The sequence below is a fragment of the Eutrema salsugineum genome, unplaced genomic scaffold, assembly GCF_000478725.1.
Source record: "Eutrema salsugineum unplaced genomic scaffold, Eutsalg1_0 scaffold_13, whole genome shotgun sequence".
Taxonomy (NCBI): domain Eukaryota; kingdom Viridiplantae; phylum Streptophyta; class Magnoliopsida; order Brassicales; family Brassicaceae; genus Eutrema; species Eutrema salsugineum.
The window spans coordinates 15,997-32,009 of NW_006256885.1; the positions used below are offsets into that span (position 1 = coordinate 15,997).

At 35.5% G+C, this 16,013-nt stretch overlaps 2 protein-coding genes across 2 annotated transcripts; one reads left to right on the forward strand and one right to left on the reverse strand.

The window, feature by feature from the left end:
* The first annotated feature begins 468 nt into the window (after positions 1-468).
* LOC112088838 lies at positions 469-3,733 on the forward strand. Its single transcript, XM_024159134.1, has 7 exons — positions 469-1,380; positions 1,656-2,303; positions 2,384-2,500; positions 2,638-2,706; positions 2,777-3,063; positions 3,161-3,248; positions 3,317-3,733. Exons 1-7 carry the CDS (start codon positions 469-471, stop codon positions 3,731-3,733), a joined length of 2,538 nt encoding a protein of 845 aa, XP_024014902.1.
* A 987-nt stretch (positions 3,734-4,720) lies between these two features.
* Positions 4,721-6,212, reverse strand: LOC112088840. The gene is made up of 4 exons (XM_024159135.1): positions 5,787-6,212; positions 5,328-5,703; positions 4,905-5,261; positions 4,721-4,791 (listed from the first exon to the last, which is right to left on the reverse strand). Exons 1-4 carry the CDS (start codon positions 6,210-6,212, stop codon positions 4,721-4,723), a joined length of 1,230 nt encoding a protein of 409 aa, XP_024014903.1.
* Positions 6,213-16,013: the final 9,801 nt, after the last annotated feature.

Genomic DNA, 16,013 nt, shown 5'->3' on the forward strand with positions numbered 1-16,013 from the left:
CTGTTTCGACACTGTGCTATTTCTTTTAATACAACATTACCCCTTATACTATCAATCCTATAGCTAAGATCATGCGTCTGTATGTCGAGATTGTGTTTCAAATTTAATAATTTTTTATTGAACGAAAAGATAAGACTACATATATTTAAATTTTAAAATTCGAAATTTATTGCTTCCTTCTTTGTTAATATCACCGATATTTTGTTACAGTTTCGAATAAATCTGGTTCGAGTATAACATTTTGGGTAAATTTCTTGTTAGGCTGGATCTCTAAACTACAAAAGTTCAAAGACGGTTTTTGTCCTCTCCTCAAGCCATTTATTGGAAACTCTCCCACTATCCGTCTTCCACTTTCGGTAAAATTTGAGTTTTTTTTGTTGCAAATATTCTTACTTTCAACTGTAATTTCGTGATTCGCAGTATACCCGTTCTGATTTATTTTTCTTCTTGTCAGTTCAACCGAAACATATGTCCAATTTTAGTTTTCCTGCAAGGATTTTCGCCACCGGTCATGAACCAGTAGGTGAGAGGGTTAACTCTTACCAAAAATCGAAAGCCGTCAAGGCCATCCTTAATGCGCTTGATCATGAAGAAGCGAAGAGATTACAAGACTCACAATTGGGGAAACTTCTAGCGACTATGGAGCAACCGTCGTTTTCCGGCAGTTTTGGCTTCTACATGCTATCTCGGCTTTTGCGCGTCAAGAAGAAGCACGAGTTGTGGTTCCTGTTCGCCGGTCGACCAATTAGATTTTCTCTTCGAGAGTTTGTATTAGTCACCGGTCTGGAATGTGGTAAGATTGCCCAGAAAAAGAAGAAAAAAAATCTGGTCTCCCAAAAACCATATTGGCCGGAACTATTTGGCCTCCTAAAATCGTGCACGGTAGATTCGGTTGTCATGATGCTGCAGAAGAAAAAAATATCAGATAAGGAGAAAAGGTTTAAATGTGCTTGTCTTGCAGTAACTGCCGCTGTCCTGGTTCCTACATCTCATATCACGAAGATAATTCCAGAGCATGTAGAATTGATCAGGGATATTGACGAGTTTCTTTCATACCCATGGGGGAGAGTAGGTTTTGATTTGCTGGTGTCTAGCATCAAGTCAAAGGATGAATTGGAGTTGTCGCAGAAGACCATTGCTGTTAAAGGTTTCTTCTACGCTGTTCAACTCGTTCTGATGGCCGCCGTTCCATCTCTAACCGAAGTTGTTCAGCCTCCATTTGGTGAGTCTGATAGCGATGTTGAAGATGAGATTGGTAGTGGTGATGATGGTAATAACGACGTTGATGAAGCTATAATGCCGCAAGGGACTGCCACACCAGTAGCTGTGAAAATGACTCTTAGTCCTAGTCATGCACGGGAACTCGATGAAGATGAAAAGGTATGATAACCCGAATACAAAACTCGTATTAATTCTGTTATCATATAATTTTAATATTATCAGTCTAACGTACGGTGTAGAATACAATATAATAGATGTCTCTATAATTATTTATGTAGCATCTGTACTATATATATGTATGTTACTATAGTTCGGTCTCCTTCATTTCTTCTTCGATGCTAATTTCCTTTCACTAGCAGGTCTTGGTGCATTCAATCTTATCTAATGACGGCGACTGTGCCATCGAGAGAATGGACTTATGATGGGATGACGAGGTTGCTGATGACACTGTTGAGGTTTTGGTGAAACTCATAGGCGAAGGCTTTCGATTCACCAAAGATATGTTTACAGGTGGATTGTCTTCCACTGATTTAACCCGCATGCGAATGGAGAAAGCTCAGAAAGAGAAAGAAGCCAAAGACAAGAAGAAGAAAGACAAGTCCGCTGAAAGCTCCGCCCCCGTTGTTCATCTCGAACTTGATTCAATTGCTGATTTGGTTGCTGATAAGTTGAAAGTAGAGTTGCAGAGTTTCAATAACAGGCTAAAGGATCTCGAACCTGCTGTCTTGATGCAGGATACCAAATTCCCAGAAGTTATCTCCGGTTCACTTAATTTTCTACAGAACGCCGTTATCGAAAGTATTAACGGTTACCTTAATCGTAGAGACGCTACAAGAGGGTCAGACAAACCAGTCCACTTTAACTCACCGCATTCGCCTCCCAATATCCGGTCAGGTGTCGAGACAAAAGTCGACAATCCTCCTGTCTCGGTGACCCCTATAGTCCTTGGATTCTCACCCAGCAAACCCAAGTCTGTTTCTCAACCACTAGTCCCAACTTTTAACCACTTACCAAAGCCCACCCCCCTTGCAATGAGCGATGACGAATTCCTGCGTAGTCTAACCCAATCTATTAACTCTCAGGTAATGTACATAACTAGAACCTTAACCCTCCAATATCTAAGTAATTATTTTTCATATTTTTCTGTATTCTTTAATTGCAGGCCAACGATCCCTCCCGTATTGGTGGTGATAAACCCATTAATCCCTCAGTGTATTCGCCGTCTAATCCCATGATGACGAGCAAAGCTTTAGGTGGAGAGACAACACAACCAGTTGAGGTTACTTGTATTCCGAATCAAATTTGGGGTAACACAATTTTTGTCCCGTAATTGTTGTCGTACCGATGTATATTATATTGTGGAACAGATATTTTTTTTGTTGGTTGCTATAAATTATATTACTGTCCAATTTGCAGCAATGTGGATTAAAGCAGAGTGTTCTCAATTCACTCCCCGATGACATGCTTAGAGGAAACACGAAAGCGGTAATGATTTGTTTAACCAATGGGATAGATCTCATTTTTATTCTATTCTAACCATTACCGCGTACTTTAGATGGATCTGCTCATATCGGTATCCCCATCTTTCTCACTGGGATTCACCCAAGAAGATAAACGCGAGGAGCTTGAGCACCACGATTTAAATGTGAAGGCAACCATGGGTGAGGAAGATGGTCCACATAAAAGCAAAAGATTGAAGACGACTTCGGTTGTGTATAAGGATTACCATTGCGGGTTCAACCGGCCAAACTCTATCAAGCCACCGTTTTCTATGATGTGTGATCCCAGTGTTAACTACGGTATGAGGTTTACGGAGTTGAAATCAAAGCTTCTGCAAGACAGGTAATGATTATCTACATTAATAATTAACATATATCTTTATAAATAAGAGTTTATTATCTTTGTTACATTCATATCAAACATGATACCCTATATGCAGCCGACCCGTAGAGGTTTATGAGGGTGCAAGTGTCGCCACCAAAGATGTTGTTGACATTGGGGAGCGTGTTCGCGTCATGCTTCCTACGGTAATCTTCTTTTTGTTTTACCAATGGTAGTTCTTATGCTCAATCTGCAATCTTCATATCTTTCATAGGTGCTCGATCCGTTAATGTACTACCTCCGTCAGCATTGTGGCCCGCAAATGTATCCGCAGAACTATATGAAGATTGACTTCTTCGACACCAACTTCCCTATCCTTATTAAGTCTCAGTACGCCAAGTTTACTAAGACTGCCATGAAAGATCGTTCTAAGTTCAAATTTTCAGCCACTTTGATGCATTATTTTACACCAGAGAACCCACAGCGGTCTTCACCAGAGTCCGTTTATTTCCCGTTTAACTTCGATCAGAGACATTGGGTTGGCGTATGCGTTGACATTACTAATGCTTCAATTTTGGTTCTTGATTGCAATGTCGCATTCCGGACCGACAACGCCCTGAAAAGAGATTTCGCCCCCATTGCTAACTTGTTCCCATTTCTTGTTAGAGCTGCAACCACGAAGGCACTCTGAGACGAGAAACCCTATTCATTGCAGAGAGCTACCAGCATTCCGCAAAACGTGATAAACTCTGACTCTGCCGTCACGTCGTTGTTGTTAATGCAGGCTCATGCACGCGTTGGTTTGGATGGGTGTAGATCAATAACCCCAGAGTTAATGGCTGCTGAGGCTTTTAAGTTAGCTGTCATGTTTTATGACGAGTTTGGACCGAATGCCCAACTTCAAGCTTGGAACAAACTTTGTTTTCTCTGTTTCTGTCGTTGTACTTTGCTTAAAAGGTTGTTATCATCTCCCATTGCCTGTACTCTAAAGCATTTAGTGTCCCTTATGCGTTGTTGTAACCGCTACCTTAATTCTTACTAGTTCCCAACATTGTTATTTTGTATTTATATGCTATAAGGTATTACCTGATTTGGTTAGACCTAATTTGGTTTACACCACATTTACAGTCTATCGCTCAGTTATGAGGTTTTCCTGTTCCTATAGTTATTAGTTCTCATTGTCAAATGTTGCAAATCTAATAATATTGTTACATCTTTAAACAATATTTTACATGTAATAGGTTCAGTGTGCACCGCCAAACTACTTCCATATTTCAAATGTTAATTGTTAACATGTGAAATAGTTACTAACAAATTCATCTATAAGTGCTTTCTGTTTAATCTTTCTAATTTAAGTATCGAAATATTCTCTATCTAAGTTTGATGGATCAATGTGACAATTAGCAAGCTAAAAAGGTTGTTCAAGCACTACCCAAAGTTTAACATAATATCTTACATTATAAAGCACCGGAACATAAGTCTGACAGCAAATATATTACAAACAGGGCAAGGACAAACCGGACATATATCACATTTGATATTGTCTTCTTAAGGGACTTACGCATACTACACTACAAACACAACGTGTTTGAAAATTTGGCTGGCCCTTATCTCGGCTCTTAACAAAAACAAAAGATGCTTATCTTGTCCTTCCCTCACGTTCATTCATATTGGGTTCTTACAGGTCGCTCGGTTGTGCCCCAGGCCACCACAACGACCACATATCGTAAGTCGCTTCGTTGATTTCCCCTGCAAACTTATGGTTACAAAATTCTCACTTATATCATTGTTACTCGCTATAGTATACATTAACATCTACCATATGTAATTACTCGTTAACTACGAACTTACCCTGAATTCACCTCGAGAGTAAATGCGCTGTTTGCGGGGGCGCCTAGGTGGACGTCTTGTAGCCGGAGGCATAAGTGAGAACTGGCCTATCACATCTCCATTTTCGGTTGGTGACTGATAATATGCTACAGGAAAGATGCTCTCCGCGTAAGCCATTCTCCAGAACGCCGTTGTTAATTCTTCCCCAACTAACTTCTCCACGTTTGTGTTAGATCGTACAGCCGCCGCCACGGCATGAGAACACGGAATAGATAGCATCTGATACTCGCAGCAGGTGCAAGTTTTCTTACAAAGATCCACACGGTAAGAGATTCCCCTCTTATCGGTGACCTCGAACTCACTTTCGTTGATGCGTATGACGCCATACCCTGTCACCATTTAAAAGTTAGCAGCTACTATTTTCTGAACCCTTTTTGTAAGCCCATTTGTCTCACTGTTTGCCAACGCACGCCTATTTTTAAACCACCTCACCAGCGTCAACCGTATGTGTTCGAGAAGAGGAATTATAAGGTATCCCCGAGCCTCTGCTAAAGTTGCGTTCAAAGACTCAGCTATGTTGCTGGTCATTACATTGTACCTCACCCCAGTGAAGTGTGCTCGGCTCCATTGCTCGAAACCAACGCCCGCCAAGTATTCAGCACACGATCGGTCTATCTCTACAATCTCGTTGAAGTGTGCGTTGAACTCGGATACGTTGAAAGCTCGCGCTGCCTTCGATATCAGATAACCAAGGTGCTTCTTTTTAAAGATTGATTGGACATTCCTTTGTAGGTGCACAACACAGATCCCATGTCGGGACTTCGGGTACGTCTGCCAACAACACAAAATACACTCCACATTAATTAATATATAACCATCCAAAATGTTAACGGTTATTAACATTAATTACTGACCTTCGAAAGTGCAGCGTAGATCGAGTTGTGACGATCCGACACGAAAACTACATCTCCCCCATCTGGAACTATCTTCACTAGGTTTTCGAAAAACCAGGTCCACGCTTTGTCATTTTCCCCATCTACTATGGCGAACGCCAACGGGTAAATTTGATAGTTTCCATCCTGTCCACTGGCTGTCAATAAATATCCTCCATAATTCCCCTTCAGATGAGTCCCATCAACTACTACCACCTTCCGCATGTACTTAAACCCTAGCACACAAGCTCCAACCGCATAGAATAGGTATTTGAACCGCTGGCCCACACCTTCCTCAATTTCCGTCTCAAGTGAGATTATCGTGCCCGGATTAGCGATCACCACATGTTGCAGATAGGACGGCAACAACTTGTACGAGCTTCCACATGTCCCATTTGCATTGTCCATCGCCACCTGTCGAGAACGCCATGCCTGATATAAATTATATACCCCACCAATCTTAATTTTAACACGTTCCGATTTCAAATAACGTTTATCACAACACTTACCTTCCAGTACGTGATGGGGACATCGTGATCAGCTCACATTGTGTCTCTCACTTCATTCGGTTTAGGCCCCGCACCTCGTCCAGCATATCGGGCACGCATGATGTCGCCTATCACATTTGAAGTCGCATGTCTCTGAAAGTTCCCACGTTCGTCAACGGTGCACAAGTGCTCCGGCTTCACTCGTCTCACTTGGTACCACTCCGAACCACTCATCGTCACAGTATAAACTCTCCAGGGGCATCTTTTCCCGACGCATTCTAAAACCATAACGGTTGTTGTTGATTTCTTATGTGTGAACCGGAATTTATGGTGGAGAGCGTACATAGCCATGTGTAGTTTGAAGGCTTCTCTATTCTTAAACATCATACCAACCGCCACCTCCTCTGTCCTTGTCAATCCATCACCTGTTCGGTAACGTTATTTTATTAGTTAACCCGTTATTATATCAGATAATCGTTATGTTCTCTTATATCTACATATTCACAATGTTATTATACTAATATTTTCTCTCTAATCTCACCTACAAACACAGCCACCTCCAAGTCCTCGCCTTCGCTATCCTCTGTCATGGGGTCATTGTTATCCGACGAAGGACATGCCAATGTCAGTGCCAGTTCCGCCCCACCTTCCCAATTTTTTTCAGACATCTTTCCTTTTCCTTTGTCCTCACTAAATCTGAGCGTCGTTGGAGTCACACTTGCGCCACAACCTTTAGTACCAGCTGCAGCAACAAATAAAACCCACATTTATTCATCTTATTTCAACAAGATTTCCTTACATGCACGAAATTTATGTACCTTTCACGGGGGTCACCAATGCAAGGTCAGCCAGTGCTGCGCCAAAGCTGCCCGGTTCCATGGTTGTGTCCTCCGTGTCAGTAAGCCTTATGATTCCATCCACTGGTGTGGAAGCACCCGTACGAAAGTTGCTCGACCCCGCCGAGCACTGTTCATCACTGTCAACTTCTATGTCCACCTGACACCGCGTCTTAACACTGTTCATCAGACCATCGAAGCTCTCATTCTCGTTAACCATTACGCAGAAGCTTTCAACCACTTCGCCACCTTGAAGCTCCACAACCCAGATTCCGTTTTCTCCCAGACACCACGAACCACCATAACTAGACTTCCAACCATCTGCAAACATCACGCAAGTTCGTTAACATGCAAGATTACATCCATCACTTACACGTATATTTTTCCTCAATTTCTTTCACAAATTACATGACTCGCATTAATGGTGGGTCTATTTATGGTAAACTATACATTTAATGCACAAAGAACACACATAACTACTTAAGAAACAAAAGGAATGTATTGAAGAATCATAGGATAACTGTCCACTTACCTTTCTAGACGAAACTCCTGAATCTTTTTCGACCTACTCAAACTAGAAGACAACTTTAACTTTAGGTTTTTTTCTGGCTTTTTCTGGAGGCTGATAATCGCATTCTAGTGGACGATACCACTTTATATAAAGAGTAAAAAAACCCTAGTAACATACACATACATGCATACACATGACTATGTGACATGCATTACCAAATCTTTCCAGATATTATATTAAATGAAGAGCTTCGGGAGAGGTAATTTTCTGTGGTGTGCAGAGCCCTACAGGCCGACCTACTTCGCTACAGTTGTTTAAAGATATCACCTATAATATCTACAGATAGTTATTAAATTAAATTAAAAATAGCAATCCTAATTATATAAAGTCAGTTCGAGGGATTTTTCCGTAAAAAACCATTAATTTGAAGTCGCTCATCTCCCTCATTTTACTGTTTTTCCTTATTGGCAAATTTTGACCTAGTCTTAGTCTATATAGCAAATTGTCTCTTTTTTTTTTTAAAGTTTTCAGCCGTCTCTGGATCTTTGTGGGACCTTTGAACTACTTGGGTTGTTATTTCCGTTTTTAGGTGGCAAAATATAAAAAAAATCTTAAATGAAACTTGCCAAAAAAGTTACCAAAACCACTGTTACGGTGGAAAGATCATACATACCGTTTGAATTTCCTTTGTTTCTTTTTGATATTGATACATCTTTGAATAAAGTCCACATAGTTGAATTGAAGTTTATTGCATTGGAGATCTTTTTTTCTGATTTACATTTTTGTTAACATTTTTACTTTATATTTTTGTGTTATTAGTTGGACTTAATTTGAACAGAGAAGAAGAGAACGGCGTTTTTTTGTTTCTTTTTCATTTCTTTAGTATTTTATTAATTTGAATAAAATCATAAATTATTTGCAAAAAAACTCTATTACATATAGTACAGTATATAGGTAAATTTTTAATAAATGATCTAACTAAAGTGTACAAAATTTATCTCGGGCACATATGCGGATAGCTTTCTATAGAACTAGGTGTTTGGTCCGTGTATTGCGCGGACGAAAATGTTTAATTAAATAATTATATTAATTAAATTATTAAATTTATTAGTGATAATAAACTAAATGCAAATATAAAACAATGTAAGACGTATGATCAACAAACCAAAAAACATAAAAAAATAATAATAAATATTTGTAGAAACTAACTAAAACTAACAATTGTATCAAAACCATAAAAATAACTAAAATAAAACAAAAGATAGGTTTTAAAAATATTCAGAAACACTTGTTTATATACAATGTTTATAGTCTCCTACTGTGACTTCTTTTTTGGATTTGTAATCAACATCTTGAGTTCTTTTTTTGATGTTATTCTTAATTTTTTGTTCTTAATTCTTTGTTCTTCCTAGTCAGAACTCTTTCCCCGTGGAAATTGTCTCTTCTTCTTATTGGTTCTTATTTTTTACGCAAGCACATACATGAAACTTTGATATTATTTCGTAAACAAACAATTGTTTTGGTAATTTTGATACTATGTTAAGCTTCATCTTTAAAGTACTCACTATTTATAAAAATTAAATAGTTTATTTTTTCATTTTCTTTAGCCTTAAATATCTCTATATTTTGGTAGAATTGACTATATCCTTGCCGATTTTTATATTTTTCGTAAGCGTAAATACGAAAACCATTGTATCAGAGCGTATGTAACCAATCCATTTTGTTAGCTTTGACACTATATTACGTTTTATCTCTGAATTTTTTATTATTTGTATATTTTAAATTTAAGGATTATTTTAGTTCTTCGTTCTCATTCTTCCTATTTCACAGGAATTGATTCTTCTTATCCATATTTATCTTTTATGCAAGCACATGTACAAAACTTTGATATCAAAGCATATGAAAACAATCTATTTGGTATTTAAATACTATGTTAAGATTTATCTTTAAAATAGTCATTATTTTTATACATCAAGTTTACAGATTATTGTAAATTTTCATTCTTCCCAGCCGAATATCTCTCCCTTTTTTGTCAAAATTATCTCTCATTCTTGTCTGCTTTTATCTTTTTTGCAAGTGTAGACACGAAAATATTATATTTGAGTGTAGGTAAATACTTACTTTGGTAACTTCGATATTATGTTAAGTTTTAAATCTAAATTAGTCATTATTTGTATACATAAAATTTAATGGATGATTTTAATTATTTGTTCTTATAGCCAGAACTCTCTTCTCATTTTATAAGAATTGTCATTCCCAGTACTTATCTTTCACTCAAGTGCATTAAAGCCATAAAATTTTGGGTAATTCACCATGGCTATATTAACAAAGGCTCACATATAATAAAGATCTCAGTGATTTGAAAAGTTTTCTTAGATTGCGAAAGACTATACAATGAATCAACACATATTAGAGAGCTGGAGGATTCTAGCTTTGCGAAAAAACATATTTTTCACTTGCAAATTCTGATCAAACGAATATATGGCTCAAGAATTACCTTGAAGCACAAACAAAATTCAAAAAATTGAAAAGTTAAATTACCTTTTCTTCTTGGCTTCACTGTCTTGCTTTTCTTTTCTGAAGATCAAAAAACGTATTGAAATTTAAAACAAACAATTAGATAATGCAGAAGAGCTACAAATCAAACATAAATAATTAATTCAAAAAGTAAAGAACATATCAAATTACAAATAATTACCTTCTCATTAAGAAGATAATTCTCAGAGATAACTTGCTACAATGGTTTATTAGGATTTTGTCTATTCCCACCAGTTTTCCAAAATCATTAAAGAATAAAACAAAAATTTTACGGGAAGAATGAGTGAAGAGTTGTTTGCAGAGATAGATGTTAACCAGTGCAAAGTCATCATTTCTAAAAAACAAAATCACACCAAATTCAAAGAAAACAAATAAATAAGAACAAAACCAAAATCTCTAATGTAAGCACTATATTGGGAAGTCCAATTTGCTTTGCTATCAAAGATATATCTCTAAAAGAAGAAAAAAATAACAGGTTTCCCGTTCACCAATTTTGAGAAAACAAAACTATACAGAAACATAAAGAAGGAAAAAAGAAAAAACAACAAATGACAACTATCAAGAACAAATAAAACCTAGAATATGAACAATATGAACAATAAAATAAATGATCGCTAAAACCTAGAGCTATACGTATATATATATAAAGGTTCACGTTCAAAGCTAGGACTTTTCTTTTATTATTAATTTTTTATTTATGAAAAGTGGATAAATACAAAAACTTAAGCTGCAATGTTTATGTGTATTAGTCAATTTATAGTAATAGTGATTTACTTATTTGACATTAACGTAATTTTATATTTAAATCAACTCCAATTGCAAAATTGGTATTATAATTGTCGAACTTAATATAAACCACTAAACTTAATTTAAACCGAATATAAGGGTATTAAAGACTTTTCTATGAGGGATAAAAATAATTAACTATTTTGAGAATCAATGAAAAGTCTCTAAAACTAAAATTTATTTCACTTTTAATATATATAATATTCAATATACTCTTTAGTCACCCACTCTCAGTCTGTACCTCATTATTCAATAATTGTATATCTTATTTAGATGACAGTTAATATCGTTTTTAGGTAGCTTTATATAATATATATAATATTCTGAACTTCCCGAAACGGGACATGATGATAATTTATTTTTGAAAAGCGATTGGTACCGACCGTCAACGTTACTCCCATGAATAATTGTTTTAAATAAATTTTAACATTCTAATCATACGTGTATATAGGAGTTTAGACTGTTAGCTTACGGTTTTTTGGAACGTTTCAATTTTGTCAAGAATCGTATCGTTTGTGATAAAAATCGATAGCTGTTCAAAGTAGATAGTACCATTTACTCTTTTGGGAAGAAATTCGCTGTATTTTGCTTCTTTGATCTCGTGAATAACAGAGTCGGTTTAAGGGAATTGAGATTTGATCAAGGTCCATATATTGTTTGTCCAACGGTTGTGTAGACCTTGTTTCAGCCTCTCGAGTAAGCCTAGATTACTCTCTACTTTGTGTATAGATTCTGAGAATTGAAATGTTTGAATTGAATAGTAATAGAAACATGTGTTTAGCAAGTTATGCTACAATTTCCCTATATCATTGGTTTGTCTTTCTACTTCTAAGGATTTGATTTGCCTTTGAGTCTCTTCGGTTATGTTATTTTCATTTGATCTGTTTCTAGCACGAACATTGGAACCTTTTGTTTGCATATAAAAAAAAAATATTCGTCATATCTCTGATCCATGATTTCTAATAAACGATTTGCATTCTAGATAATTTACCGTCTTCATGTTTGATTCATGCAGGACTTGTAGCTGCATTTTCGTGAGGCACGACGTTCCTAAGTTTTCTGCCGTCGGATCACCCTCTTAAAGGGGATCTCATCGCCTAGGCTGCGCTGGAATTGGAGTACCTAAGATGTCAGACTCTTGTGTCAAGGTAGTTGTAAGTTTTTTTTTGTTTTGGTTTTCTTGCTTTGAAATTGGAGAATGTCTAGTAAAATCCCTAATCTCTTGGATGAGCTGTTCACTTAAAATATTTCACATGTTAACCTTAAAAAAAACTGATTGATGTTCCAGATTCTAAATTTCGCAAACCAAACGAAGAAATCCTTTTCTTCAATTTTGTTCATTGCTAAACAAAATAAAGAGGGTAGTTATTATTTTGCGTTTTAGTTACATTTGGCTTCTATGTGATGTGGCCATGTGGGAGACCTGAAATGTCATTCCACCCAACTGAAAATTGGCTAATTGTTACAACTGAAATGATTTCTGATTAACTGTCTGAGTGACAATTGATTTCTGATAAATGGGACTTCCTAAGCTATTCAACTTGAGCCCTTGTCTCAATTGGAAATGGGCTATTAGTTTCAGTCCGTTTATCCCAGTGATATTAAGTAAGTGACAAATGATTTTTATCAATGGGACCTTGCTGTAGACATCAAGCTAATCTCGAAGTCTTTGCTATTGTATTATTAATCAATTTCGCTGGCACCTTATAAGCTACTCAACTTGAGCCCTTGTCACGTTTTGAAGGTTATGGTTGCAACTTACAACGAAAAGACCTAAAATGCAAACGAAAAATGAAATAATAAAAAGAGAACACAAGGAAATTTAAAAGAAAATAATTTGAATAGAGTAATGATGAATATAAACTTAGACAGTTCTATCTTCACATAGAGTTAATGTGTATGTGTTTGCAGATGATTAGAAATAGGCCAAAAAAAATGCTTATCATGTTCAAAATATATTAACTGGAACAGATATTATTTTTAAAATAAAAAACAGAACTATATTTTTAAGTATTATAAATAATTAAGGATATTGAATAATTACAAATTTATTTGTTACAGTAAATGCAAAATTTGTAAAAGTTTTTACTCTTGTTTCAGAACAAATATGTATTTCAAAATTTAAGGTGACTAGAAATAGGAGCACAAAGACCTAAAATGTAAACAAAAAATGAAACAAAAAGACAAATTTAGATAGAAATTAGATGAATATAAACTCTTTTTTTGTTAAAGAAGGTGTATATAAACTTAGATACACTGTAGTTCTATCTTCGCTCTAATGTGTAAGTGTTTGTAGATAATTAGAAATAGGAAAACAAAAAAAGGCTTAGCAGTTAGCACGTTAAAAATGTTACGGATAATGAATAATTACGAATTACTTTGTAACTATAAGTGAAAATTTTTAAAAGGTTTTCAATCGAATAAAAATTAATTTTTCAATAGAAAATATATTTTATAATTTAAGGTGACTAGAAATAGGGAAAAAGGCCTAAATTGTAAACAAAACAATTAATTAATTAAAAAAACCACACAAAAAAAATATATTAAAATAGTTTCAATAGAGATTACTCAGATGAATACGTAGAGATTACTCAGATAAATTCTGAAAGAAAAAAAAAAGATTATTCAGATAAAATAAGTTAAGGTAGTTCTATCAAAACCGGTTTTCACTCGAAATGAAAATATATTTTCAATCGAAATTTAATGTGACTAGAAATAGGGAAAAGTACCTAAAATGTAAACAAACAATTAAATAATAAAAAGACCACACAAGGAAATATATATAAAAATACTTTTGAATAGATATTAATATAGAATAAATTAAAACGCAGTATTTTATAAGATTTTTAACAAAACCACTCAAACTGAGGCAACTCTAGTGAAAGCATCAATTAGCTACTCTTTGGAATTTATATAAAATACAGGTAGATTGCCTAATTGAACAAATTCTCCAATAAAATAACAATTTAACGTAAGGTGTTTTATTCTTGAGTGAGACATAAGATTTACACTAAGGTAGTTATCAAAATAGATAATTAGAGAAGAAGAACCTGTGGTATTAAGTTCTTTGATAAGCGAGTAAAGTCAGCGAATTTCTGAAACTAAAGCAGGATTGAAATAGCATGGTACTCGGCTTTAGTAGATGATTGAGCAAAACCTGATTGTTCTTAGCATACCAGTAGATGGGATGCTGGGCAAGGAAAACTACATCCATCAATCCATCAATAGAAGTGTAATCATCCATGTTTTGTCTGACACATATTGGACTGAAACCGAGGATGGAAGGAAGAATATTTCACTCAAGTGTAATCTTCTATCAGATAAAGTTGCATGGCTATAAAATCTTCTTCCTTCATCTGTCATTTTAATAATTAGTGACGTCGATGAGAATGTCCAATGAGGGTTTTCATCAATGGATTTCAACTGATGAGTATGTCCATAGAGGTTTCCAATGAATTTCAACTGATGAGCATGCCCAATGGGGAGTTTCTAATGTATTTCTACACACGAGCATGCTTGATGGGGCTGATGAGAATTCCCGATGGAGATTTCTATTGGATTCAACTGCCGATGCCTATGGAGGTTTCCAATAGATTTCAACTGATGAGCATGTTCGATGGGGATTTCTAATGGATTTCATATGAGAACCATGCCTGATGGGAGTTTTGAAAGGATTTTAACTGATGAAAACACTCAATGGAGGTTTTCTAATAAATTTTAACTGATGAGGTTGTTGGGTTGTGGAATAAGGTTTCTCCCATTATTCACTTTGAGAATTAGTGTTGCTGATGCGAGAGTTTGCAACAAAATCATCTTGACATAATGTCATCAAGATTAGTGTTTTGTTTCCACTTGTCCAACCGTAGAAAACATGTCCTCGAACCAAGGGCAGGATAGGAGTTTAGTGAAACGATCGACAAACTAGTCTTTGGAAGAGATATGAGGTACACGTAGATTATCCGATTGAACAAGTTCCCTAATGAAATGATAGTCCAAAGACAAGGTATTTCATTCTTCAGTGAAACACCTAATCCACACTAAGGCAAGTAACTCCAACATAATTCGAGGAGAAAATCGGTGATAGCAAGCTCTATGTAGCATAAACAACTCGGTATTAGATTATTGAGCCAAAACTTGTTTGTTTCTTAGCATACCAGGAATGGGATAAGAAAAACTTGCATGGCTGTAAAATCTGCTTCCTCCCATCGGTCACTTTGAAAACTGGTAAGGTCGATGAGAATGTCTGATGGGGGTTTCTAACTAAGAGCATCTCCAACCCTGTTCCATTTTTTGCTGCAAACTCCATTTTGGAGTAAATTTCACTCCAACCCTACTCCATTTTTGACTGCAAAATGGAGAAAAAATAGAGATTGCTCCATATTTGGAGTAAACCTTTATTCTACTCCATTTTGCAGCTATACATTTTTTATTTACAATCTGATCCTTCAAATATTAAATCATTATAATTTTATACTTTTTATCAACATAGCATTATTTTCAACATTATATATGGCTATATACATAGCCTTATATTTGTTATGTTTTAATGATTTTATGTAATTTTTTTATTTAATAAATATTTTAATTTTATTAAATTCGTAAATTATAAATATTTTAGATAAAATAAAAATAAATGGGTTATTTTGTAACTTCTAAAATTTATAGATTATTAAAAGTAAAAGAAAAATAGAATCTATTAGAAATATTCTTTTTTGGAGTCAAAAATGGAGTCATACATTGGAGCAAAACACAACTCCATTTTGGAGTTACTCCATTTTGGAGTAAAAAATGGAGATTTACATTGGAGATGGTCTAACGAGGTTGTTGCTTTGTTGAGTTGTGAAACATAGTTACTTAGAGCATCTCCAACCCTGCTCCATTTTTTGCTGCAAACTCCATTTTGGAGTAAATTTCACTCCAACCCTACTCCATTTTTGACTGCAAAATGAAGAAAAAATAGAGATTGCTCCATATTTGGAGTAAACCTTTATTCTACTCCATTTTGCAGCAATACTTTTTTTATTTACAATCTGATCCTTCAAATATTAAA

Coding starts and splice junctions, on each gene's coding strand:
- LOC112088838 (XM_024159134.1), top strand. CDS start 469: ATGTCCAATTTTAGTTTTCCTGCAAGGATTTTCGCCACCGGTCATGAA. Junction 1,381..1,655: donor AACTCGATGAAGATGAAAAG/GTATGATAACCC, acceptor TGGGATGACGAG/GTTGCTGATGACACTGTTGA. Junction 3,064..3,160: donor TCAAAGCTTCTGCAAGACAG/GTAATGATTATC, acceptor CCCTATATGCAG/CCGACCCGTAGAGGTTTATG.
- LOC112088840 (XM_024159135.1), bottom strand. CDS start 6,212: ATGGACAATGCAAATGGGACATGTGGAAGCTCGTACAAGTTGTTGCCG. Junction 5,262..5,327: donor TAGGCGTGCGTTGGCAAACA/GTGAGACAAATG, acceptor AAATGGTGACAG/GGTATGGCGTCATACGCATC. Junction 4,792..4,904: donor ACAGCGCATTTACTCTCGAG/GTGAATTCAGGG, acceptor ATAAGTTTGCAG/GGGAAATCAACGAAGCGACT.